Below are 27,538 nucleotides of genomic sequence, written 5' to 3'. Positions count from 1 at the left end.
GCAAAGTCCCAAGTGATTGGAAAAAAGTACAGGTGACTCCTGAATTCATGAGGGGAAAAGAACGGACCCACAAAATTACAGACCAACTTCCTTAAAATCAGTTTGTTGCAGAATTCTTGAACATATTACAAGTTTGGATATAATAAGTCTCCTTGACACTGAAAAGCTTCTGTCCACAAATCAACACAGTTTTAGAAAGCATCACTCGTGTAAAGCTGGGCTTTCCATTTTCTCGTGTGACATCCTGCGAACTAGGAATGAAGGGCTACAGGTGAATTGCATATTCCTAGATTTCAGAAGACCATTTGATATGGTTCCCTGGTGCAGGCTGTTGATGAAAGGTCAAGTATACAGATTATATTTCCAGGTATATGTGTAGCCTGAAGACTTCTTAAGTAGCAGAAGCCTGCACATTGTCCTGGATGGTGAGAGTTCAGTGGAGCAAGAAATTCAGAAGGGAAGTGTGATGGTACCACTTGTATTCTCTCTGTACATAGATGATCTGATGGGCTGGATGAACAGTAATCTGCAACTGTTGGCTGATGATGCCGTGGTATATGGAAAGGTGTCACTGTTAAGTGGACTCAAGATAACTTGAACGAAATGTGTGGTTGATGTGGTGAATGGCAGCTGACTCCAAATGTAGAAAAATGTAAATAAATGCAGACAAGTAGGAAAACCAAACCCATAATGTACACATATACCATGTAGTGTGTTGCTAGATTCAGTCACTTTGATTAAATACTTGGCATAATTTTGTAAAAAGACAAGAAGTGGAATAAGCATGAAAGAACAGCAGTACAGAAGACAAATGGTCAACTTGGGTTTATTGGAAGTATTTTACGAAAAGAATAGCTCATCTGTAAGGGGAAACCACATACAGAACATGAGTGAGATCCATTCTCGGGTACTGCTTGAGTGTCTAGGATCCCCACCATTTCAGATTAAAGGAAGTCAACAAACAGTTGAGAGGTGTGTTGCTGGAGTTGTTGCTGTTAAGTCTGATCAACGTACAAGTGTTACAGATATGCTTTGTGAACTCAAATGGAAATTTCTGGAGCGAAGATTACATTTTTTTACGAAAATCTATCGAGAAAATTCAGAGAACTGGAGTTTGAAGCTGACTGCAGGGTCATTCCACAAAAATTGAATGTCTTGTTACATCTGTAACACTTCCTGTTCCTTTGTTTGGTGGGAAATCAACAGCTCTCATCATCAGACCTGTACTGTATATAGTGTCATATTCGGGTCTATCTGTTTCTCATTTTCAGTTCAATATTTCAATGTAAATTGTGCAAATGTTACATCCATTAACCATGGAATGATCCTGCAGAATAATTCTACTGCTGCCAACATAAATTTCATGAAAGGACCACAATGATAAGAGAAATTAGGGACTGTGTGGAAGCGTATTCCCTCACCTCATTTGCGAGTAGAATAGGAAGTGAAATGACTTGTAGTAGTAGTAGTAGTAGTAGTAGTAGTAGTAGTAGTACAAATTTCCATCACTATCTGCCATCCACCATACAGTAGCTTGCAGACTATGTATATAGAGTAGATGTATATGTGCATCAGACTGAACTCATTGGAAATGATTCTCGAGTTTATTCAACATCTTTACTTTTGTCAATAAATTAATGAAATTAATGGTTGAGCCTTTTGTCAACATATCTATGAGAATGACACCATCACTATCCCGAAAGACTGTCACCTTGCCTTCGCCAACTGAGGCAGCTGGTCTGAATTCTTCTTTATACATGATTGCTAGCTGTGCCACTACAGTGACTACCTTTTTGTTTCTGGCTCAAAGTGATGCAGCCAGCTTCCATCACCTGCATCATTCCAAGACAGAAATACCTCTCCATTGGTGCTGCAGACTGTTCCAGCAGTTCAGATGAAATGGCCCTTCTTCGAATGTTATTGTCTGCTGTGAGCACTAGAGAACTCACCTTGAACACATCTTCAAAAACCCAAGAATCTCAATTATTGCATATGCACTTTATTTGCTCACTGATAGCTGTAGAGCTAATTATCAGGATGTAATGCATCTGGTCTGCGTACGTAATTGTACCTGCGTGGTTCACCAAGTGGAATGGCTCGACAGGATGTCCCAATGTAGCCAGTTGTGAAACTTCGTTTCATCACTTCCTGTTGCATTAACTCTCTTTACCAATCACCAACAGTATTCTTTATCATCTGCATCATTAACATACAGCACACACAAAACTTATAAGTGTTGATCATGTTTTCTTTTTCCACAAACAAGAATTAAATGACAGCACATCTCTTGTAATAAATGTCTTACTTATAAGTCAGTTTGGTAGTTCACTACTACTCTGCCATGTGTTGGAATTATTAAAAACTATGCACACATGCAGAAGAACCATCGGATTTGAAACATCTGAAGAGATGCTTTCATATACAAAGTAGTGACTGTAAAAATTACTGACTATGCTGTTAGTCTCTCTTAATTGGTCTAATCAATGAACTATTGCCATTAGGAGGCATTTTTTGTTATGATTACTGCAGTCTGTTTCTTATCCATTCTGTTACCTTTGGTTGCTTGGCATCCTGTATTCACCTCTTTTTGTGGGAGGAATTCTTTTTGTTTTGTTTATTGAAGAAAATTTCTATGTAGAATCCCAGGGAGTTGTCAAAACATATGTAAAAACAGGTAGTGGGATTATGAGGATGCAATGATTCAGTCAATGAGCTTAAAAACCACAATCTTTCAAGAAGAAAAACTATTTCATTCCAACAGCAACCCACACAAAGTACCTTCTTTTAAGACAATCCCAGCATTTAAAAGAGAAATCTAGATCTGTACAAACCTTCTGGATTAAAAACTGTTGACTTGCAACATACACTCAATAAATTTTACTGTGGCGGAAAAAACCACACACACAGTATAAAGTATTAAATACCAGACAAATTAGACACTCAACATTGAAAAACAGCTACACTCAAGGTGTTAAAACTTATGGACAATATTATGAAGTAAAAGACTTGCAGCTTGTGGTTGCTGCTTTGTATTTGATATTTGAAAATGACAGTGTTTTGACATACCATGTTTTGATTAGGTTACATAATCAAAGTGGAAGGGATATCAGAAGCTGTTGTTAAGAAACCAAGATGTGAATTTTTATTGGTTTTCATTTAATGACTCCAGTGGAAGGTGTTGCTGTAGTGGAGTGCTGACTGTGGTAGCCACTGGTGCTTTGTATTGCCTGCAGTTGGTTTTAAGGTTGTATGGAGGGGCAGCCTACAATAACTAGCAACCACAATGTCGAAAGTCTGTAGCCCTCCTCACCTTCATGGTGGATGACTGTTTAGTTATCTCGACAGCCTCCAGTCACTTGGTGGTAAATGGTTGCCTAGCTAGAACATGAGCTTTTTTAAACTGTATAGATGTGATCTGATTTAACTAAGGGATTAAACAGCTGTGGTCTTAGCCTCTGTTGCCAGCAACAAAACTAAGTTTATTTTGTGGTATATCTCCTTGTCATTCTAGTAAAGCCAACCAGTACCCCTCCTAGACATTCTAGTAAAACTAACCAGTACTCTTAAAGTGTAGTAATAGTAGTAGGTCTTTGTCAGACACAGTCACTTCAGGAACTAATGACTCAAATATTTTGTCTCTTTTGGCCTCCAGTGCTTCGTACTGGAAGATTAAATGTAGTACCGTTTCATTTCCTACACCACATAGTCTGCACTTAGGGGTTTCTTTCTCTATTCCTATGATGTACAGGTGTTTCTTGAAGTTCCCAGAGCCAGTCATTAAAACTAAGAGTTTATTAAAAACAAAGATTCCATGACTTACCAAGCGTGAAAGTGCCGGTAGATAGGCACAATAAAAAAAAAAAAACACACAGTTTAATATCTCTCCAGTCCATGCTTAGAATTACAGAACTTCTCTTTAAAGAATTTCGGCACCATCAGCGTGCCTTGTTTTTGTTTTCAGGTCTTAGTCCAGTTCTGTGTGCTGCCTCTTGATCCAACTAGTAGTTTGGATGTTACTGTGACATTGGTGATAGTTAAGACAAGTTCTGGGTATTTTAGGAAGAGAAGGCATTCACGTCTTACAGTGTATAAAGTTATTGATAATATAACTATTACGAAGAGCGGAGTAGATTCACAAGTTACTCTGCATGGTCCTTCAGTGTTTTGTGGATGCATACTGAGTTTTACACTTACTAATACTGATGCTAGTGCACATGGTACTGGTTGTGTTACTGTGGCTCTAGTACATTGTGGTAAAGTGGAGACTTTATCAGGGCTGGAGACTTTTAACAGCCAAGAAGTTATTGCTTATCATGCATTTCAGATGTGTGAGGTGTATAACAGAGATCATGGTACATCTTACTATATGTCTACAATGCCGTTGGTTCATAGGACGAGGAATCATCGTAAAGTAAATGAATCAGAATCTGTGTCTGTATGAGTTAAAGGTGCACTGAATGGTGCAAAGATTAAAGTTGTAGGTGATGTCATGCATTATTATAGAAACTGAAGTAAAGCACTATGTTTAGCTCAGGACACTTTCCAGCTACTTGCTCAAGGACCCGATGAGCAGCAGAAAATATTTCATCCAAGACAAGGTGTCCATTCATGGACTGCTGCCAAAACAAAATCCTACATGGTTTATGAGTGCACATGGTAAATCATGAACAAACTGTGACCCCATCCTGAACCAGACACTGGTCCTAATCTCTTTCCTTACAATTTCTAGTTTACTGAGTTACTCCAGAGGATTTCCCCTTAAAATTATTGCATAAATTAGATGAGGCTGAAAGAATGTAAAGCATTGAAAGCACTCAAAACTGTTTGAATTATTGAGTTACTGTGGGAGGGTTTCAGACCTGTAAGACTTGACCTGCTCTGTTTATCTTAAGGTTCATATGCTTGATGTTCAACCCTGTTTACGTATTCTTACAACCTCCCCTCCCCCCCTCCCCCTTCCCCCTTGTCCTTTACAGAAAACCTATGTATGTCTACATTACTGAACCTGGGATCATTGTTGTAGCTTTTGGGGCCACATTTATATGGTTAATTGCTGGTCTGGACAACTGTGCTCAAATCTCTGCTTATATTGATGCGGTTTTCACAGTAAGCTTTAACACATACTGTTTAGTCAGTAGTTTTTCGTACTGACGCCTATCAGTAGTGTTTCTGTTATCAAGAATAAGGTGAAGAAAATCAGATGATCTCGTATGAATGATGAATATTTGAATCCAGGAAATATCATAATCAATCTAGTGCTACTGGGAGCATTTTGATAGTGGTCCATCTCATTTCAAAGCAAAATAGGAAGTTATTGCTCTTGGTTGTTCTGCTCTGCTCCAAAAGAAATCTTTTATGATTAATTGGTTGTCAATTCGTTTGATCTTTTTAGCACTACTGGATCCTCATAATTATGTAACTTTTTAACGTAGTTAGTTTTATAGAATGTTATAAAGAAAAGGAGTATGCCTGTAAGTCAGTTGTCGGAATGTATGGTATTTGGTAACTAATTATGTATCCTACTTTTTGTACTGAAATTAAAAGTGAATGTTTTTTATCAGCATAACATGTGGATACCACATTTCATGCTTTTAAATTGTGGATTCATGAGATTCCTAGATTGGTTTGTTTTCCAAAAAAAATCTTTAAAGGGAAGTATGATAATGTAAAGTACTTGTAGAACAGGTGTGTGTGTGTGTGTGTGTGTGTGTGTGTGTGTGTGTGTGTGTGTGTGTGTGTGTGTGTTTTGTTAAGTAAATTTGCCAACCCACCAAATAGTAGATATATTGAATTGTCAACAGTCTAGTTTATATCCCAGTTGACAACTCAGTGCATCTTCTATTTGATGAATTGTTACCTGTTTATGGAAATAAATTAATTAATTAAATGAGTATAAGTAAAGTTTTTAAGCAAGTGAGAGTTATAATCACTGAGAATTGTTTCCAGAAGAGTTACGACAAACTTTATTACTCAGTGTGACGTTTTATTATTTCTTATTTCAGTATTTCATGGAACCATTACAAGAAGCTGATTTTATATCCCCAACATTGTACAACGCTTTATTTGGACATATTCAAATGCTATATAAAGTAAATGGTGAACTCCTGAATGAGTTGAAAATGAATCCAGATTGCATCGCTGAAGCATTTCTCAGACTTGCACCATTTTTCAAGCTATATTCTGTCTATGCTTATGATTACAAGCAGGTGTTGTCAATCATGCAGGTAAGATTTCTCATAGATATTTGAGATATTAATTACTGTTTTCAATACAAGTAATAAATATGCATGAAGGTTGGGACACACATCTCATTCTGTGTACATAATAAATGTTAACAAGTTATACGTGCACATAACGAGTTGGGCCAAATGGAAAGCACATTCTGCAAATCAACTAGTCCAAGCAGGGTACACGTGTAACAACCGAGATCATGTAAGAAACAGATTGCCCAATCGCTTGGTCTAGCAGGCAACCCTTGTCAGGGAATGGCCACTAGGTGGTGACAGCGTCATACCTGTACCTGTGGTTCCAATTCCTAGATGGCACTCCATTCTGTGAAATATGTGGCAACCTCATCCAAACACATGCAGCCACTAGTCTCTTTCCACCGGTGGCATCTGTAAAGTACAGCTGTTTCTGACACACCATTGCTAGTGGATCAACTCATTGTGCCGAGTGCCTGTGAGTACTTCAACTGTGGAAGGAGTAGACAGACAAAAAATGTTCAGATTTCTCGTCAAAGATAAAGAAAGGTTACAGAAGTGGATTTTAAATTCAGGTAAACTAAAAAATTAAGTTATGAGTAAGAATTAATAAAGAGCTCTATGCATTCGATCCTATCTAAATTTTGTAGATCTTATATTTTGATATAATGTGGCAGTCCTTCCTGTTCAAGAATCATATGATATAATTCTTAAATGAAATCTTTGGTACGATTTGACCAATTTTTAAAATATTTATTCGCGTCACTATTGTGATTTTAGCTGTAGAGGAATTTTTGTGTGCAATGTGAAAACCGAAATCAGTATAAGATATGGATAGCAAAATGCAAAGCATAGTGTGATAACATTTGGTAAACACCATTTAAGAAGCATTACTTAACAAGACCTTTCTGTTGGTACTTGAAAATGGCTCTAGAGCTGAAACTGCCACAGTGAAATAACTGATTAACAGCCGTCATCAAAATCCTGGTATATACTAGAGTGAACGAGCGTAAAACCTCGCTAACACTGCTGCAAACGAGTATTCAGGACTGCGCAGGTGCAGATATCCCCAGTAATAATTGTGCTGCAGATAAAAAAAAATACGTCTGTTGCGGATATCTGTGGGTTATCTTTAAACTGGACAAAGTAAATTTTAAAAACGTCAGCTCAGTACAGGCGATAGAAACACAAAAAAACAACCAAAAATTTAAGTTCCTAGCTTTCGGAATAAATGTTCCTTCATCAGGGAGGAGAGAGGGGAAAGAAAGGGAAGAAGGGAAAGTGGATTTAGTTACTCACAACCCAGGTTATGAAGCAACAGGGAAAGGAAAACAGGGAGGGTAGCAACCATGCCTCCATCCCTGCTACCCTCCCTGTTTTCCTTTCCCTGTTGCTTCATAATCTGGGTTGTGAGTAACTAAATCCACTTTCCCTTCTTCCCTTTCTTTCCCCTCTCTCCTCCCTGATGAAGGAACATTTATTCCGAAAGCTAGGAACTTAAATTTTCGGTTGTTTTTTGTGTTTCTATCGGCTGTACTGAGCTGAGGTAAGTACTGGCCAGCCCCTCTATCTCTTTATTAGTAATTGTTTCACATCTTTATATGAGATTTTCTTAATTAGTTAAAGTAAATTTTAACATAATTATGGTTTGCCATCTATGACTTCAGAGTTGACATCGCCAAAATATGCTCGCTTGTATGTTACCGCGTTTGTTGCACCCTTTCAACAACAATTAAAAATTCGTTAGGTACAAAGTGTCTTCTAATTAACTACCTTTCTACTTAAAAATAAGGAACAAATACATTTTGTGCCACTCATATCATTTACAATAAGTTACATGCAAAGTAAAAGAATTTAAATTTGAAATGACTGTCACTGAAATATGTCCAGCCTTAATTCACATCATAACTGAGTGCAGACATCAGCGGACAAAAGTTCAGGCAAGTCTTTTGTCAGAGCAGTGGTGGGTTAAACTGCTTTACAAAACGTTAATATCTGAGAATGTGGACACACAACTTCGTAGATGTGGATAATGATCTTGCGGATTCAGTGCGTATATGGATGGCATTTTTCTTGCCTGCGGAGACCTACTTACAGCTATGATGTAAGTCATTGATATGGAGATTATTTTGCCCACTGGTTTTGACAAAGCAAGCAAAGTGGTGTAGCAAAATAAGCATGTTAGTATCTTAATTTGTACGTAGATGTGAAACGCACGGAAGTAATGCTAGTACACTTGACACTGAATTGCAGCTCCAGCCTTCTTCAGATTTATTCCAAAATTTTGCACATATGTCAGTTGATGCTTTTCGCTAGCTGAGGAAATTTACTAGCAGCAACATAAAGCAGTTCGCACACAGACAAATGCTTTCTGTGCTAGTTGCGCCACAGGGGAGGCGAGGCAAACTTCTTTTGATGCTTTGCTCAAGAACCGACTACCAGCTGAACGCTAATGAGCACTACCGAATGCGTACTGAATATGACTGAGTGTTATTTTCTTGTGGTGCTGAATGGAATTTACCACTACAGAATGAGCATTTCATCACACAAACACTTGCAAACACTTGCAAACTACGAAGCAAGTAATGTTGTGCAGAAGAGATTAGGAATCGTGTGTTTCTTAACTTTTGCAGGAACTTCAGAGGCACGGTGGACAGCAAGCGAAGTTTATGAACCAAACACGACTGAATGTCATTTGCTCAAATTCTTATATACGCGTGAGACTTCAGTTTTCCCTGATTCAGTTCGCTCAGTGTTGACCAGGCTTAAAACGTCCTTGCCGTAGGACCACATTACCAGGATTAATCATAATATTTAAAATCCAAAAAAGGTTGCAAACAAAGAGCTCTCTTAGCAAATTTTTCTATCAAGTTAATGTAGACTGAGCTACTAAATGTGTTACTGGTATATACGCTTATTCTATTTTTCTGATAGGCAGCTATTGTTACAGGCAATGTCAAACTGCTGGATATGGACCGAGAAAAACTCCATATTAGATGGCTGTGTGATGCTCATTTTGATGAAAAGTCATTCGTGAACAGAACAAAACAACGGCTTATACACACAGCAGTTCCTGTGAAATTTACATCTGATACTGGTTGTTCAGCAGTATGTGAGGAGTGATAAGACTACCGGTAACCTGTCATCACCTGAACTGAAAGTGAATATTCCAAGGAGAACATACAGTGCAGATAGTCGCCTTCTGGCAGAAACAAATGCAACATCACAAAAGTGTGAACCTGAAAGAAATCATAGAAATGCCTGTGATACAAGTTAAAAGAAAACTCTGTATGCTATGTGATGATAATGATGATGACGATGATGATGATGATGATGATGATACTCCTACAAAGCAAAAACAGAAACAGAGGATCCATAATATGAACAGATCATTGGAAAACAAAATTTCCTACTTGTCAAAAGTTAAGGGTAGATTGTTGTGTTGTAGGAGCTCAAATAATATTGCCCATGTGTTCAGCAATTTCTGTTTCCCGTCTGATTACTCCAGGCACTGGCTGCAATGTAGTGCAAGGGCAAAAAATGTGTGGTCCTATATTGAGAAAAATCTCTCCCTAATGTTGTTTTACAAATCTCTTGCAGCATACAAATTTTTGCGAAAATTGGGTATCGTATTACCGGACTGTCCACAATCAGGCGATGGATTGGCGTCACAAAATTTCTACCAAGATTTAACAAAAAGCTTTTAAGTCAACTTAGCAAGAAATTTGAGGCACAAATCTATTTAGAAAAGAGATGTTGATAATGGGCCATCTGGAATATGCAAAAGATCTCGATTTAGTTGAAGATCTAGAAGATTTGGGTGATGGGAGGGATACCACTTTTACAACGTATGCACTTGTATTTATGATTAGACACATCTACTGTAACCGTAAACTGCCTGTTTCATGTTTTTGGTCTAATTCAGGAGTAAATCGTGGGGATTTATTGGGACTCTTACAGAAACTAATTATTTTATTTCATAATGCAAACCTAGAACCAAAATTCGTCATTTGTGGTCAGGGAGCTAGTAATAGAAGAGTTGTGAAACCTTTACAGGCTACACATAAAAGACCTTACTTCATTGCACATGGACAGAGACTGTTTTATATTTATGATGTCCCACATTTGTTCAAAAGCATATGAATTAATCTGCTTAGTGGCAACTTTATTTTCAACGTTGCTGTTGTTTCATTCGAAGATGTCAGGAAAACATATGACAGTGATAAGAACAACAAAAAAGCAGAATGCTGTTAAAACTCAGAGTGATACAGCAGAGAACACAGCTACTTTTATAGAATTTATGAAAAAATTGTTTGATGTTTTGAATAGCAGGTCAGCATTTTCCTCTAATCCATGTAGGTGTGCATTATCAAAACAATGCCCAGTGGTAATGGAAACACTGCAGAATGCAAAGGATGTCTTAAGTACCATAAATAAAATTGACAAAAAGACTGGTAAAATAACGGTACCACCATGCATTACGTGTTTAATCCAGGCTGTTAGTGCTATTACTCAGTTTTTTCTTGAGGAACGAACTATCGGCACTAAATTTTTATTGAGCAGCAGATTGAATCAAGAAACTCTTGAGAATTTATTTTCTGTATACCATCAGAAAGGAGACAACAACTGTAATCCAACAGTTATAACAATAAGGTGCTTGTTCCAAACAAGCACTATTAACTCACTAATGACGCCTTCTGATGCTTCTAATTCTGAGATTGACACTGACAACATGCTGTTACTGATCAACTGTGTGTTGCAAAAGGAAGGTGATGAACCTCAGCTGTTGGAGAGCTCTGGAAATGACGGAATCCTGAACACTTTTGGTTCCTCTATGGATGAAGAAAGGACTATCATCGAGGCTGACGAGTTTTTTTCTTTCTCACAGCAAGACCTTTCCTTGTTCAGTAGCATATTTTACTGGCTACTTAGCACACATGTGCATCAAAAGGTATGGTTGTTTGAGATGTAAGGAGAGACTTACTTGTAGCAGTGAGCTTCAAGAGAAGAAGGAATTATTTATTCTCCATAAAAAATATGCAACTGGAAATTTGGGTCATTCTTCAGTGGGACTCCACTCGAACTGTTGAGTTCAGCAATATTATTGAAATGTCTTTACAGGCATATGAGTCCTGTTTTTTACAGTTTATTTATAAGAGAAATATAAAGTTTAGGATTGTTAACTACATGAAATCAAAACTTGAAAACTTTCAGTGGCTGGACAATGAGGAATATGGAGAACACAGATTTTTCATTTTGAATCATCTTGTGAAATGCAAATTGTATTACAGCTGCAGAACAATGTTCAAAGACAAGTTTAGTAGAACTGTCTCAAAAATGAAGGCTACAAAAAATATGTAGTTCATTCATATTGTATCTAAGTGCCTAATAAAGATTCTCCGTTAGACTGTACAAATAAGTTTCGTTGTCTTTCCTTGGTCACTCTACCACATTTAACTAGAAAGAAGAAATGTGTTAAATCTGAGCAAAACAGTACTGCTTGTGACAATAGTAGATGCGCTTACTGCTAAGTTGAGATGTTTACAGTCTCAGTATATAAACAAAGATGATGTGACTTACCAAACAAAAGCGCTGGTAGGTCGATAGACACACAAACACACACACAAAATTCAAGCTTTCGAAACCAACGGTTGCTTCATCTGGGAAAAGGGCATCACTTTTTGCCCCACCCCAAATTCAATCGTGCAGGACTTGCCAAAGACCTACTCTCCTTCTCCCAGTCCATACAGTGGAAACACTTTTTCGCCACCAACCCTACCAATCATACTCAACCAAAGATCAGTGTTGGACCCTGCGTGACTCAGTTCACTCGCCCATCCAACTGTGATCCTCCCCCACTGCCCCCAAATCATCCCCAGTTATCTTTCCAGAATTTCTTAACCTCAAACCTTGCCTCACCACCATGCACTAAATCCCTCAAAATGCAAACCAACAATACAGCTGCAGAAAGAACCGCAATCCACCACCTAAAAGCTAACCCCAAGCTTATAATTCTACCTGCTGACAAAGGCTCCACCACTGTTGTTTTGACCCGCAAGGATTACTGGGCAAAAGGACTCCACCAGCTATTGCATTCATCCATGTACAAACACTGCCACAGTGACTCAATTCCAGAAATCCAACAGGATCTCCAGTCTCTCCTCAAATGCTTTAACCCATACCCATAACCTCTCCCGGAGTCCATCTCTATACTAACCTCTACTACTCCCCGCACTCCTACCTTCTACGTGCTTTCTAAAGTCCATAAACCTAACCACCCAGGATGTCCCATTGTGCCCGGTTACTGTGCCCCACTGGGAGAATCTCTGCTTTCGTAGACCAACATCTTCAGCCTATTAATCACAACCGACCATCCTATATTAGAAATACCAACCATTTCCATGTGCCCTGCTGGCCACCATTGATACCACCTCTCTTTACACTAACGTCCCTAATGCCCATGGCCTTACCGCTATTGAACACTATCTTTCCCAATGCCTGACGGATTCCAAATCTCCTTCCTAGTTGGCATAACCATCTGTATCCTCACCCACAATTACTTCTTCTTTGAAGGCGTTACCTACAAAAAAATCCAGGGTACAACTACGGGCACCCGCATGGCACCATCCTATGCCAACCTATTCATGGGCCATCTAGAGGAATCCTTCCTAAACATCCAGAATTCCAAACCTCTCACCTGATTCAGATTAATTGATGACCTCTCTGTGACCCTCATCATGAGTGAGCACACTTTATCCACATTCCTCCAGAACCTCAACACCTTCTCCTTCATTCACTTCACCTAGTCCTGCATAACCCATCAAACCATCTTCCTCGATGTTGACCTCCACTTAAAAGATGGCTGTATCAGTACCTCTGTCCATATCAAAACTACCAACCACCAGCAATACCTCCACTTCGACAGCTTCCACCCACTCCACACCAAGAAGTTCCTTCCATACTGCTTAGCCATCTGTGGCCATCACATCTATAATGACGATCCGTCCCTCTCAGAATATACTGAGGGTCTCACTGAGGACTTTACAGGTTGTAATTACCCTTCCAACCTTGTACAAGGAAAAATCTCTTGTGTCTTTTCTTTCCACTCGTCCAACATCTCCCAAGTCCCACTGTTTGGCCCCCAGAGGAGCATTCCCCTTGTTACTCAGTACCTCCCAGGACTGGATCAGCTGAATTACATTTTTTCTCAGGGGTTTGTCTATCTTTTGTTGTGCCCTGAAATGAGAAATGTTCTACCTGCAATCCTTCCCACCTGCTCCATAATGGTATTCCACCACCCACCGAACCTGCAAAATATCCTCATGCATCCTTACACAACCCCTGCTCCCAACCACCTTACCTATGGCTTATGTCCCTGTAATAGACATAGATTAGATACAAGGTCTGTCCCATACACCCTCCCATCACCAACTACTCAATTACAGTTATTAACATCACCTATACTATCAAAGGCAAGCTACTTGTGAAACCAGTCATGTGATCTACAAGCTAAGCTGTAACCACTGTGCTACATTTTTTGTTGGCATGACAACCAAGTAGCTGTCTGTCCGCATGAGTGGCCACCTACAAACTGTAGCAAGAAACAAGTGGACCACCCTATTGCTGAGCATGCTGCCCAACACGTCGTCCCTCATTTCAGTGACCACTCCACAGCTTGTTCCATCTACATTATTACACCAAAACCAGATTTTCTGAGTTATGCAGGTGGTAATTCTCCCTGCAGTGCAGCATATGTTCCCATAACCATCCTGGCCTCAATCTTCATTAGTCATTGTCCTTACCCATCTACCCCCTTCCCTGTTCCCATTCCAGTACTACACAGCACTCATTCCACCAAGGCATCCAGTCTTTTTACTTGTCTCCTTCTCCACTACCCCCACCCCACCCCCTTTTCTGCACTGCCTCTTGCCTAACTTCCCGACTGCACCTAGCTGTTCTACTCTCCACAGAAACAGTTTCAGAAAAATTGTTCTACAATGTACTCTTGTGCAAGTGAAGTATTAACACTGCATTTGCAGATACAGTTAAGTACTGGACTCAAGATAAAACCAGTTATTTCTCCTATGGCACCAGAAATTGCCATAGAGTGGAATGCATCAGAAGCCACATATTAATCCTTCCAGGCAGGCATAGATCAATTAAAGTATCACAAATCAATAAATCACTCTCATTTTCCCAGAAAGGAGATGTGTACTGAAACACCGAAAACCTAAAATAAAGTGTCAACATCCATCAGACTACACTTCACTAGCCTTACATAATAATTTTAAAGAAAATAATATTGATGATAAGGACAGTGAAATTCGCCCAACCTCCTATATTTTACACAACACCCACCCCAGTCCCTTTTTGGTTTCACTATCTCCACCATCACAGAGAGAGAAGGGAAAACATAAAATAAAAACTCACTAGTAAGGCAGCTTCCATTTATAGTTGGATATAAATGGGTTCAGGCTACATGTGGAGGAACTGAGACTCCTATCATATGGTAGAGAGATGCTCTTGCATACTCCATGTGGGTTTTGGTGTCTGCTTGTGACACACTCGTGATCAGTTCGTACAGAAAGAAGAGAGAGTGATGATGGAGTGTATAAAACACTGTGTGTGTTTCCTTGCTATTGCTGTTTAATGAACACTAATAATAAAATAGCTATTATTGACTGTGCACCAGCATAGAAAGCACCATTGAATGGTCAATTCATGTGGCCTATAGGGCCAGTAGAATCGTACCTATGAGGTATACATAACTTCTTAACTGCAACAGCAGGCTTATGCAGTGACATAAATACAAAATTTCAGTGTAAGGGGAGCTTCCTTCAGACAGCAAATACAAGGGACACCCAGAAAATAAAGATCTTTTAGCTATACAGAATCAAAACACATTATTTCTTGGATACAACAATTTTGTTACATACATGATGCTTCCTTCTTTTCTCTTCATAATCACACCCCAGATTTAATCATTTGTTGTGTCTGGTCACAGAGTTCCCACATCATACTCGTCTGATATTAGTTCATTAAGCCAAATGATAAGTGCATTCTCCAACTCTCCATTATGACCAAACTATTTACTATTCAGAAACTCTTACAGCTCACAGAAAAGGTGGAGATTGCTGCAAGCCAGGCCCGAACTATAGGGTGGATTATCGAAAATTTCCCATCCAAATTGATCCACCAATTCTTGAGCTGCAGCAACAGTGGGCATTATTATGAAGAAGCGAAATTCCTGCAGAAAGCATTTCTTGCTTTCCGTCTTTGATGGTTCACTGTACTTTTCAGTGTCTGTTGGCATGAAATACCAAAAGAACATCTTTAAAATTCCAGAATGTGGTTTCCATGAAATTTGGTGTTGAGATAGGCCATTTGAAGTTTCTCAGGTTTTTGGATGGTGAGGGATGATGCCACCAAGCGATTGATGCTTGCTCTGCGGGGTGATGTGCTACCCAGGTGTCATCATAGTCCAGTTGAGAAAAGTGTCTCCGTCTGCGTGTTGCCGAGCCAAGAGTGCTAATGCTGAGTCCGGTATTAGAGTTTTATTTAAATCGCTCAGTTTCCGCATAAATCACCAGGTACAATTTTGTTGCATCCAAGCTGTTGTAATAAACAATTTCACCAAGCAAAGAAGGAGTAATGTTTGGAAACACAGTGTTTAGTTCGTCAAGAGTGAGGTAACTGTCTTTGAAGATTCTGTGTTCATTGCAGTTTTCTGACCTCCTGTGATGAGTGATTGGCGTCTAGTTTATGTTTCGTTACGTACATTTGTTCTTCAATTGTTGAACATTTCACACTATTTCCTCACATTTCTTTCCTTCATTCCATTATTACCATACACGGCTTTCAATTGTCGGAGAATATCTGCCAGTTTGACTCTTTTGAGTGTTTGGAAATCGAATAATACTCCTTACGTCACCATCAGTGGGATATTCAATCATGCAGCTCATATTTACCACAAGGCAACTGCAAAAGGATGTCTTCTTGCAACTTCTATCGATATCTGTTGCAGAAGCCACTTGACACTAAAAAAAGGAAGACGAGTGCACTGTGTGAAAGGTCTTTTGTTTAAATACAGTGACCACTTGGTATAACGAAATTGTGGCAGAATAATATAAACGAGAATTCTGAAAAGTGTGACCAGATTTGATAAATGTTTAAATGTAGAAGGTATTGATGTAGAGAAGTGAAGGAAGCTTAAAGTACGTAACAGAATTGTTTCTCCAACGAAAATAGTACTTTTTACTTTGTATAACTCAAGGCCATTTATTTTTCTGGGTGACCTTCGTAAGATAGAGAAAAGACTGGACAAAATGAGACTAGCCTGGGATTGAGCAAGGAAGTGGTATACAGCAAGACTGGAAAAATGAAATATGGTAACCAACATAATTTTAAAACCTGGTAAATGAGAGATGGTAGGGAGGGATAGCAGAGAACCTGATAATAAGGTATAATAAAAGCAGATAGGAGGAAAAATTATAGAATAGACTACTGCCAAATAAAACGATGGAAGAACTGCGCAGTATGACAGTAGAATGAACAATTTAAAAGTAATGTTGTGAAATAAGTTATTGTAGTAATGTGGATTAGCTAAATAGCTGTGCATAATATTCCTCTTGCTCGCCTTCACAGAATATATATTTCACTTTTTGTCACAGTTCATCAGAGAATCTACTCATAAACATTAAAAAATTCAAAATATAGCGATGATTAGTAGTAACATAATGAGGTTTCATTGTGAAAAGCAAATCAGGCATTGAACAGTTATCATCATATTCATTCCATTTGAGACTGTAGTACATATACACAAAGAGAAATTATACAAATTTATTCTTAATTCAACTGTCACCAGGAAAGATTTGTTTGGAATCCACATGTGATGGGAGCTCATCCACCCTATATTTAACAATTATCATGTTACATGGGTGGGTACCTTTCTTCGTATTAAAACTTGGCAATCTGAAGAAATTTAGAACCATTCTTCAGTTTCAGTTACACCGTCTTCTTCTTCTCTCTCTCTCTCTCTCTCTCTCTCTCTCTCTCTCTCTCTCTCTCTCTCTCTCTTTTGACGTGTTTCAATCTCTCTGGATGAGCTTCAGATCTATATAGTCACATCAGCAACCCATCATGTCTGTGTCAGAACCTCATACTGTGATATGAGGTTCTGACACAGACGAGTTGTTGGTGCAATTACATAGCTCTGAAGCTGATCCAGAGAGATAGGACCATGTCGCCTATTCAAAAAATGTGCCACTTAGAGTGGAGAATAGATGAGAATTATTTTAAATATTGGTACAGTTTATGTTCTCTAGTGACGAATATGTAGACTATAGTGACTTGAACAGATATTCCTGTATGCCATCTCTCTTCAAGTAATGTGCATTGTGATGATGTAAAGTGTGGTCTCGATGAGGCCGTTGTCTTAAAAAAATGTTTTGTCATTATTGACAAATTTTTACCAAATTGAACAACAAATGCACATGTACATATGGCAGTACACTGGTATGTTACAAATAAGTCAGTCAGGTAACTGGACTCCCACACATGCTCTAACAAACTTTAAATTTAGTTTAATATTATCCATGTTGTATGGAATGGAATGAGGTCAGCAGCTGCATTATTTAAATTTAGAAAATAATGTTTACTGCTTCAGTCACTTTTTGCTAATGTTTATTTGCACGGTGTGTTTTGGCAGCATGCTACTGTCATCAGGTATATTACAATTACATGTGTGTTAGTCTGAAGTGTAATGAGGTTTACTCGTGCCAGTGATGTTATGTACCAGAATTTAACAATTTTTGCCGAGAACTTGTCTGACACACAGAACAGAGTAATAAAATCGTAATCATCACATAACATACTGATGATGATGTGTTTAGTTTTGTGCTCTGTGTGTCAAACAAATAAATTTCCAGCAAAAATAGTCAAATTAACAGTACTAACACAACCAGCGAATAATCCTCATCACACTTCAGATTAATGTGCATGTAGCTGTAATGCACCAGATGATGGCAGCTTGCTGCCAAAATGCATCATGCTAATGAGTATTCGTGAAAAGTGACAGAAGCAGTAAAAATTATTTCATAAACTCTGAAACACAAGTACAAATTTGTACTTACATTTTTATGTTGACTTAACAGTCAGCTGTAGTATTCATATGCGTGGAGTATTTTTGTGAAGTTTTATGTTGATTTCATGTAATATCTATTCATGCCATATGTACATGCCCATTTGATAATTAACTTCATTTCACCAGGCTGAAGGTGGCTTCTTATTCCAACCACAGGTGATGTTAAGGGAGCACAACTATAAGTTAATTTCCAGATGAGCCAGAATTTCTATCATTTCACTCTCCTTTTCAGTACTTGAGACATACCTAGTCCTAAATGCAAACTAGTCTTCAGTATAACCATATATCCTGTATGGATGCATTTTGCTTAGTATGCAGCAGTGTGGATTTGTATTGAATACATTCTGCAAATAACAAACCTGACATTTTCTTGAATCCGACACCCTAATGCCATTTTAGTCTCATAAGTGAACCGAGCAAGCTGTGTTAACATAATTGGTGTTTGTGAAATTGGAGTTGATTCAGATAGAGTAATTGCTCAATCTCCAAAGAAACACCTGTTATGTAACCACAAGTAGTTGTTACACCTTTTCAACAAATTGACATTAGTGATACAGGGATGAGAATTTGAGGATCAAAGGTAACATCTTCAGCCATTTTCACGACTGAAGACTTTACCATTAATCCTCATATACTAACCAGCTGTTCTTTCACTCTCCTTCTAAGCCCCCAGGGGCTCAGCATTCACTTGCTGAGTACGGGCTTGGCGACCCCGGGGTCCTGAGCTGGGGACTGGTCTGCGCCGCCAGTGTCCTGTCACCGTAACCCCCGAACATGCTTCAGCGACCACCGTACGGCGCGGCGGTGAAATGTTGTGTGCTGCGGGGAATGGTAATCTTGGCTTGACCGCCTGGATTGCGAGGAAGGCCAACCTCTATAAAAACCCCTCAATCTTTCGGTGTGCTCCGCGCCTAGAAGATGCATGGCTGTTGGGGTGGAACAGTCGCAAGCGGGCATCCTCTGAGGCACCTGCCGCACCCCAGTTGTATAAGGCTTACTCAGGCACGCGGGGCTCTGTCTGAGCGGACTTTTAGTTCCCTAGCTGCTCGTGGGACCGCAATGGACCCTTCGACCTCTACATTTCCCCCTACCAGTGGCTTGGGTGGGCCGCTGGTAGGAAAACACACCCCATCGAAAAAGCGGCTACGCGCTGCGAGTCCTCCAGCGCCTGGTGTTGCTAGAGATTTAACAGAATGTAGTAACGGAGCACATGCTGATAATCAGAATGTGTTTTTGATTATTAAAAGGAAGGAGGGTAGCTTTGAGAGGGTTTCTCCCTTTTACATCCACAAGGGTCTTGAGGGAATTGCAGGAACACTGAAATCTGTAAAGCGACTGCGTAATGGGACTCTGTTAGTTGAAACTTCTAGTTCCCGTCAAGTCGCTGCCCTTCAGAAAGCAAATTGTCTAGGAGAGTACGCTGTCGAGACCGAGCTCCACTCCACTTTGAATTATAGTAAGGGTGTTGTGACGTGTAGGGACTTGGTGGATATCCCCATAGACGTTCTAAAATCTGAGTGGGCTGACGAAGGAATTGTTGACGTGCAGCACATTATGAAACGAGTCAATGGGGACCTCGTCAAATCTGACTCGTTTATTCTCACATTCAGTTGCCCGAGACTCCCGGAGCATGTTAAAGCGGGGTTCTTACGTTTGCCCGTACGGCCATATTTCCCCAACCCAATGCGCTGTTTTAAATGTCAGCGCTTTGGGCATACTACGTTGGGGTGCAATGGGATAGCCACGTGTGATAAATGTGGTCAGCCTGCCCATGACGGAGCCGATTGTTCATCGCCTGTGAAGTGCGTGAATTGCTCTGGGAGTCACCCTGTCTGGAGCCGGATCTGCCCCATCTATCTCGAAGAGCGGAAGGTACAGGAGATTAAAACATCTAAGCGCATCCCCTATGGTGAGGCCAAGAAGATCTTTAAGGCCATGCAACCTCCTGTGTTTTCAACATCTTTCGCTTCTGCTCTCAAAAAACCGGTACAACTGGCCACTGTTGCTACACAAACGGAGGTTGCTAGTGTTAGCACTAAAACCTGCGCTTGCCAGTGCACTTGTGCTGCTGCGGTTGTTTTGCAATCTGCGGCTCTCCCCGCTACATCGGACAAGGCCGTGGTTGCTGACATTGAGGTACTTCCAGCCTCCCCCCATATGGCGCCTTCTGCCCAGGCGAGTCAACCTCCAACTGTTGACAAGGCTCTGCATTCCAAGCCCCCCAAGACAAAGCCTCAGAAGATGAAGGTTCTGCCACCTGAGGAGACTAGTCAGCGTCGGTCCGATGATGATGTCATCGTACTGTCTGACATCTCCCATGGGTCGTCATCGGATCTTATGGACATTGATGTCGACCGGGGGCGATCTTCTCGCCCCAGGAATAAATCTCCGGCCAGTACGGTCCCTCCTCCAAAGCACAGAGGCAGGGTGAAAGTTCAGCCACCCTGATCACTGGCTCCCATATTACAGTGGAACCTGAATGGTTTCAGAACGCATGTGGCCGAATTACAACTCCTTATACGAGAGTGCCCCTTGTGCTTATGTATCCAAGAGACACATTTTCGGGCCACTGATTCTCCTTCTTTACGCGGCTATACCGTATATCGAAAAGATGATCTGACGGGGCAAAGGGCAAAGGGTGGTGTTGCGGTTTTTGTCCGTGACGTGCACCCCTCATCTGAGCTCCCTCTCGTCACCAACTTGCAAGCAGTTGCAGTTGACATTCTTGTGGGTCGGAGGCTCACAGTCTGTTCTGTTTATTTACCACCTCCGGATGCGATAGACTCTGAGGCTCTCACGGACCTTATTAGCCAACTCCCTCGCCCATTTCTTCTTCTGGGGGACTTCAACGCTCATAATGTCTTATGGGGCTCTCCGACTACTTGCCCCAGGGGTCGCATTCTGGAAAGCGTCATGATGTCTGAAGAACTGTGACTCCTCAACTCTGGTGCTCCCACTCATTTCTGTACTGCTTCCGGATCGTCATCGGCTATTGACCTTTCCTTTTGCTCTCCAGCACTCGCGGATTCTGCTCTGTGGGAGGCTGCAGCTGACCTCCATTCTAGTGACCACTTCCCCCTCTGGATTCGCCTCCTGGATGAGGCTGTGGCATTACCAGTGCCGCCCCGGTGGCACCTTTGCAGAGCTGACTGGACACTTTTCAGCCAACTGGCTGTTTTGGAACACCGTGCCAGCGTCCACGAATGGGTAGACCATGTTGCAGCCGTGATCTCTCATGCTGCTGAATTGTCAATCCCACGGTCATCCGGTCATCCCAAGAGGCGTCCTGTCCCTTGGTGGACCACTGAGTGCCACTCAGCCATCCGCGCCCGCCGTGCAGCACTGCGCCGCTTCAAGTGCCATCCCTCAGCTGACAATCTTGCGGCCTTTCGGGTGGCAAGGGCCAGAGCGCGGCGAGTGATTAAAGAGAGCAAACGACGGTCATGGCAATCGTTCTTGAATTCCATCTCTCGCTCCACTAGTTCTACGAAAGTATGGGAAGCCATCAGGAGGATTTCCGGGAAACTCAGCCACCTACCTGTCACGGCATTGCTGCATCAGGGATGTCTACTCACAGCGCCGAGAGACATTGCCCAGACACTGGCCATGAATTTTGCGGAATCTACCGCCACTATTAACTGTGATCCAGATTTCTACCGCTACCGCACTGCCATCGAAAGGGGTCACTTGGACTTCCGGTCTCTAAATACTGAACCCTATAACTGCCCCTTCACAATGTGGGAACTGGATTCTGCGCTGTCTGTGGCTCATGATACTGCGCCTGGTCATGATCAAATCCGGTACAGCATGCTGCGGCACCTGTTGCTGCCATCCAAGGAAGTTCTCTTGAACTGTTTCAATATGATATGGTTATCTGGCACGTACCCTGACTCGTGGAGGGAGGCAATTTTGATTCCCCTCCTCAAACCAGGGAAGGACCGAACGCATCCCAGTAGTTATCGGAGTATTGCCTTGACGAGCTGTGTTGGGAAGACGTTGGAACGCATGGTCAACCGCCGCCTGGTTTGGCTGCTCGAGACCAGGCAGCTCCTTAGCCCCTCTCAGTGTGGCTTTAGGAGATGTCGTTCCACTATAGACAACTTGACCCTGCTTGAGGCCGCCATCCAGCAGGCCTTTCTACGTAACCAGCATTGTCTAGGGGTCTTCTTTGACATTAATAAGGCGTATGACACTACTTGGCGCCGCCTTATCCTCAATCAACTCCATGAGTGGGGCTTTCGTGGCCGTCTCCCCATCTTCATTCGGTCCTTTCTTTCTCACCGCCTCTTTCGGTATCGGGTTGGTAATGTGCTATCGGATTTGTACGTGCAGGAGAATGGTGTTCCTCAGGGCAGCGTTTTAAGTGTCAGCCTCTTTGCCGTTGCTATTAACAGTATCACGTCCACTATCCGGAGTCCTGCCCAATGCTCCTTGTTTGTGGACGATTTTGCTGTTTTCTATTCTTCCTCCAGTCTTGTCAGTGCTAGTCGGCAGTTACAGCTTACGATAAAGCTCTTAGAGGCATGGACTTCAAAGACGGGTTTTACCTTTTCTGCAGACAAATCTGTGTGTGTTCATTTTAATCGTTCTCGGCGTCTTTTTACCTCCCCTGAATTGCGTCTGAGGGACACCGTTCTTCCTTTTAGAGACACTGTGAGGTTCCTGGGCCTCACTTTTGATTCCAAGTTGTCGTGGTTGCCTCACCTTAAAGACCTCAAGGTGCGGGCCCTGAAGGCACTGAATATTTTGAAGTGTCTGAGCCATCGGTCCTGGGGAGCAGATCGGGCGCGTCTGCTGCAGTTTTATAGGGCTTTCGTCCGATCGCGTCTTGACTATGCTTGCACCGTGTATGGGTCAGCAAGGCCTTCGTATCTGAAGATCCTTGACGCAGTACACCATGAGGGTATCAGGCTGGCCACTGGTGCCTTCCGTACCAGTCCCATCCCCAGCCTTTGTGCTGAGGCAGGGAACCGCCGCTCGCCATCCGGCGGAAACTCCTCATGGTGCGACGGGTGTGTCATTTCCTTGCCTGTCCTACCTCCCCTGCGTACCCTACCGTTGCCCGACCGCCTATGGAACGTCTCTTTTCCAGTCGTCCCAGGGCAACAAAACCATTTGGGATTCGTGCCAAGCATTTGCTTGAGTCCCTTGGTGTGGAGCGTGTGGCCCCCCAACGACAAGGTTTTACTCGCCTGCCTCCCTGGTTGCTCCAGAGGCCCAGCATCCTTTTAGACTTGTCGGAGAACCGGAGGAACTGCACTCCGGCGTTTGTTTTTACCTCCTTATTTTACGATATTTTAAACCAGCATCCGGACCATGTACCTGTATTCACAGATGGCTCTAAACAGGGGGACACTGTTGGTTGTGCTGTTGTTTTCCCTGATCGAGTCGTCAAGTTACGGCTTCCTGCGGCGTTTACCATCCTCGATGCCGAATTGTTTGCAATCTTGCGGGCATTGGAGCAGATGAGATGCGTTACCAGTCTTAAGTTCCTCATCATTTCTGACTCCCTGAGTGTCCTTCAGACCATGCAACACTTGTACCCAGCGGATACGGTCGTCCAGAACATCCATGATGCCCTACTCCACCTGCAACGGCAGGGGAAGGAGGTTTCTTTCTGCTGGGTGCCGTGGCACATGGGTATTAGGGGAAACGAACTGGCAGATGTGGCTGCCAAAGATGCATGTTCCCTCCCTCACGTTGTTGAATGTGCCGTCCCCCTCCATGCTGTAACCTCCCTTTTGCGTTTTCGTGTTATGCATCAATGGGAAGAGGAGAGGTTGGCAGTTTCTGACAATAAGCTACGTCTGGTAAAGGCCACTACGCGACCATGGCGTACGTCCTCCCAGTCATACAGGCGGGATGAGGTTCTCCTCACTCGCCTCCGCATTGGACACAGTCCCTTCACGCATGGTTTTTTACTCCGGCGGGAGGACCCCCCAATCTGCAGTGCTTGTGGCGTCCAGATTACTGTCCGCCACATTTTACTTGACTGTCTTTTATTCTCTGACCAGAGGGCGGTGGTTTCCTTGCCACCGGATTTGCCCTCTATTTTGCAAGACGACGCAGCGACTGTGGTTAAGGTCTTACGGTTTTGTGTCCTGTCCAATCTGTTGCCTCGGATTTTAGGGAGAAGGTTTTAATGTGCTGCTGGGTGACTGGCTCACCCAGGTTTTAGGTAAGAGGTCCGCCAGTCACGATTACCTCCTTGTTTCCCTTCGGTATCTGTTCTCTTTTCCTTGTGTTTCCTTTCCTTTTTTAGTGTGTTTCTTCTCCTCTTGTTTTGCCACTGTATGTGCGCATTTGGAACTGCGTCAGGCCTGTGTCTTTTAGCCGTTCTCCTTGTTCGGCGTCCGTCTTCGTCCCTTCACCGCTTGTGTTCCTGTTTCTATGCGTTTGGGCACTGATGACCACGCTGTTTAGCGCCCGTAAACCTCAAAAACACACACACACCTCTCCTTCTGAAATGGAAGATGAATGTATAAAAGTTAGTGATACATTTAAGTAGTTTGGTACATCCATTCTTCTTAAAAATTACTGAAACCTGCACATTTCTTCACTCAGGTGGAGGTTTTTCATTGCATTTGAGATTTCTGATAAACTACTGCTGGGAAAAAATAATTCATTTTGCATATCTGCAAGGGAGTTTACTCAGTAGAATTGTATTGAATATTTTTAAACATTTTTCTATCGTGTTCATATATGCATCAATCAAAAGGAGCTGGAGTGCTCTTTCTTCAATGGAAAAACTGCAGAAGGCAGAATTTAATATTTAGTTAACTATCATCAGTGCCAATGTATTTAACAAACATCTACATTAACAATTTTTATATGTTGATTTGTTTCTCCTGAGGGTCTTTACAACAGTTTGTAGATAAGATTTTGCTTATGAATTGTTGATCAATTGCTATGTAACTGCCATTAATACTTTATGTAACATCTCAATTCAGTTGAGTTTGTTAGCAAGGCTCCCTTTGAGTCAGTGATGAAGCACACCAATTCAAATGTAAACTGATCAATTTTCTGTGAAAAAAAGTAGCAAGTCAGGTTTTATACTAAGGTAAACTTATCTATTGTGCGCCAAAGATCTTCCTCGTCTTCCTTAACAGGACTGAATATTTGTTACTGGCTTTTCAGGAACTTATATATCAGCCTCTTGTTGCACCTGCTAAGCAGGAATATTATTTTAGATTTCTCAACATTTATTTCAATGCCATTAATTGTCAATAATTGTTTCCTCTTCATTTGCTGAATCAAACTATTAAAGTCTGTTTGTTGTCAGCAGGTTTAAGACTGTGCCACTTGTAGTGGATTTCTAACCAACTACTAGAGATAATTCTCAAATAGCTTATTTATGGATAGACTGAACAGAATTGAGGAGAAGAGGAATTTGTGGCACAACATGAATAGTAGAAGGGTCTGTTGGGAGGACATGTTCTGAGGCATCACGGGATCATCAATATAGTAGTGGACGGAAGTGCGCAGGGTAAAAACCATAGAGGGAGACCAAGGCACAAATACACTCAACAGATTCAGAAGGATGTAGGTTGCAGCAGTTACTCAGAGATGAAGAAGATTGCACAGGATAGAGTACCATGGAGAGTTGCATCAAACCAGTCTCTGGACTGAAGACCACAACAGCAACAACAATTGTACTGAGGCAAGAACAGCATATTGCATTGTAAGTGGTATGTTGTGTTGTCAGGCAAGGAAGCGTGAGGAGTAAACATGGGAACCAAGGGTTTGTAGTCAGTAATAAAGTGAAACATGGAGCCATAAAAAAAAAGAAGAAGAAGAAGCATGAAATTTCTGGAGAGCATAGACTGTGGCAAGAGCTTCTATCTCCACCAGAGAGTAACACTGCTGGGCTTGAGAGAGATTTAGTGGTGAGAGCAACATGGTGGCGTGCTAGGACTGTGGCAAGGCTGTACTGTGAGGCATCAGATGCCAAAATTATGTGCTGGTCCGGAGAGAACGTAGCCAAAGAAGGAGCTGGGAGTAGTATGGATATCAACATTCGAAAAGCATGGTCTCAATCCGGGCTCCAGCAAAAAGGTACATTCTATCGTAACAATGCGTGCCACAGGTGAGCCAGTATGGCATTATGGAATGCCACTGACTTGTAAGAGACAGAGGCCATAAATTGTGTCAACAGTGCGATATTCTGTTTCTTATAACCAACTACCTTCCATGTGACCGGTTGCAACGGCAACAAGCCTAAACTCACATAGGATTGACAATTCAATAACGTTTCTTGCAGCATCAACCTGTAGCTGGAGCAGTGGGTGAAAAAGACTTAACTCGATAAACAATTTGGAAGAAACCACAAGCATTGAGTCATGCAGTTTACATCCATGTCCATATCCTGAGCAACCTTTGGCAAACAACACACGAAGCTGAGGTGGCCTTTCTTCGGGCAAGCATTACAAGTAGTCCAGTGCTCAGGGCACACTGACTGTTCATGTTGGACAAAACAGAAAAGACAAGACCGAAACAGAGAATGCTGACTATGGCACTGTGGCGTCTGTGGCCGTTGGGGCCAGCCTTGGTCTGCTCGGTGCTTGGCCCACCGTGTTTATTGCTGCTTCCTTATGCAAACTATCTGCCATCCTAATGGTCACCCATTGCCTGAGAAACTTCAAAAGATTGTGTTACAGGCAAAACTTCTGCCAGTGGGAGGTTTCACAGAGTGAAAACCTTCTTTGTATGGAGCTAAACAGATAGTTGCATCGCGAATCATCGAATTTGCACAGGAGTCATTATTGACATCAATAATGAACTGACACAGCTGAGGCTGTAAAGTTTGGCTGCCGAGGGGGTAAAGTTTGGCTGCCCATGCCCTGTATGACTGGTTCGGTTCCTTGCGTCATCGGTAGAATTCATCTCGCGCTACTATGACATGCGTTCATCTGTGATAGCAAGTGGGCAATAAACTGCACATGTGATCAAAAGTAAAAGCTTCTGTTTCTTGCAAAGGGGCAATATGCCTTAGGTGGAATCCACAAGAGAAATAAGACTTCGCACAAATTCGGGTCTGTCACACCGAAAGCCAAAACTGTTGTCTGTGTCTTTTTCCGTAAGCTTTCCAACCCTCAGCTGAATCATCATAGAATGACAAGTGTGTGGATGGACGGCTGGAACAATACCCTGTCTGTTAATGGGAGCCAACAAAGTGGTCACTGCCGAAGTAAGC

At 41.8% G+C, this 27,538-nt stretch overlaps 1 protein-coding gene across 1 annotated transcript in view; it reads left to right on the top strand.

Annotated features, from left to right (window-relative positions):
- Positions 1-27,538, top strand: part of LOC126268219 (putative protein tag-52) — a 139,173-nt gene that overhangs the window by 12,265 nt on the left and 99,370 nt on the right. The window contains exon 3 of the mRNA XM_049973846.1: positions 6,003-6,224. Within this exon, the coding sequence (XP_049829803.1) occupies positions 6,003-6,224 (222 nt within the window). The remainder of the gene's footprint in view (positions 1-6,002; positions 6,225-27,538) is intronic.

This window comes from Schistocerca gregaria, chromosome 4, assembly GCF_023897955.1.
Source record: "Schistocerca gregaria isolate iqSchGreg1 chromosome 4, iqSchGreg1.2, whole genome shotgun sequence".
Taxonomy (NCBI): Eukaryota; Metazoa; Arthropoda; class Insecta; order Orthoptera; family Acrididae; genus Schistocerca; species Schistocerca gregaria.
The sequence above is the reverse complement of the archived record's forward strand: the minus strand, read 5'-3'. Positions and strand labels throughout refer to the sequence as shown.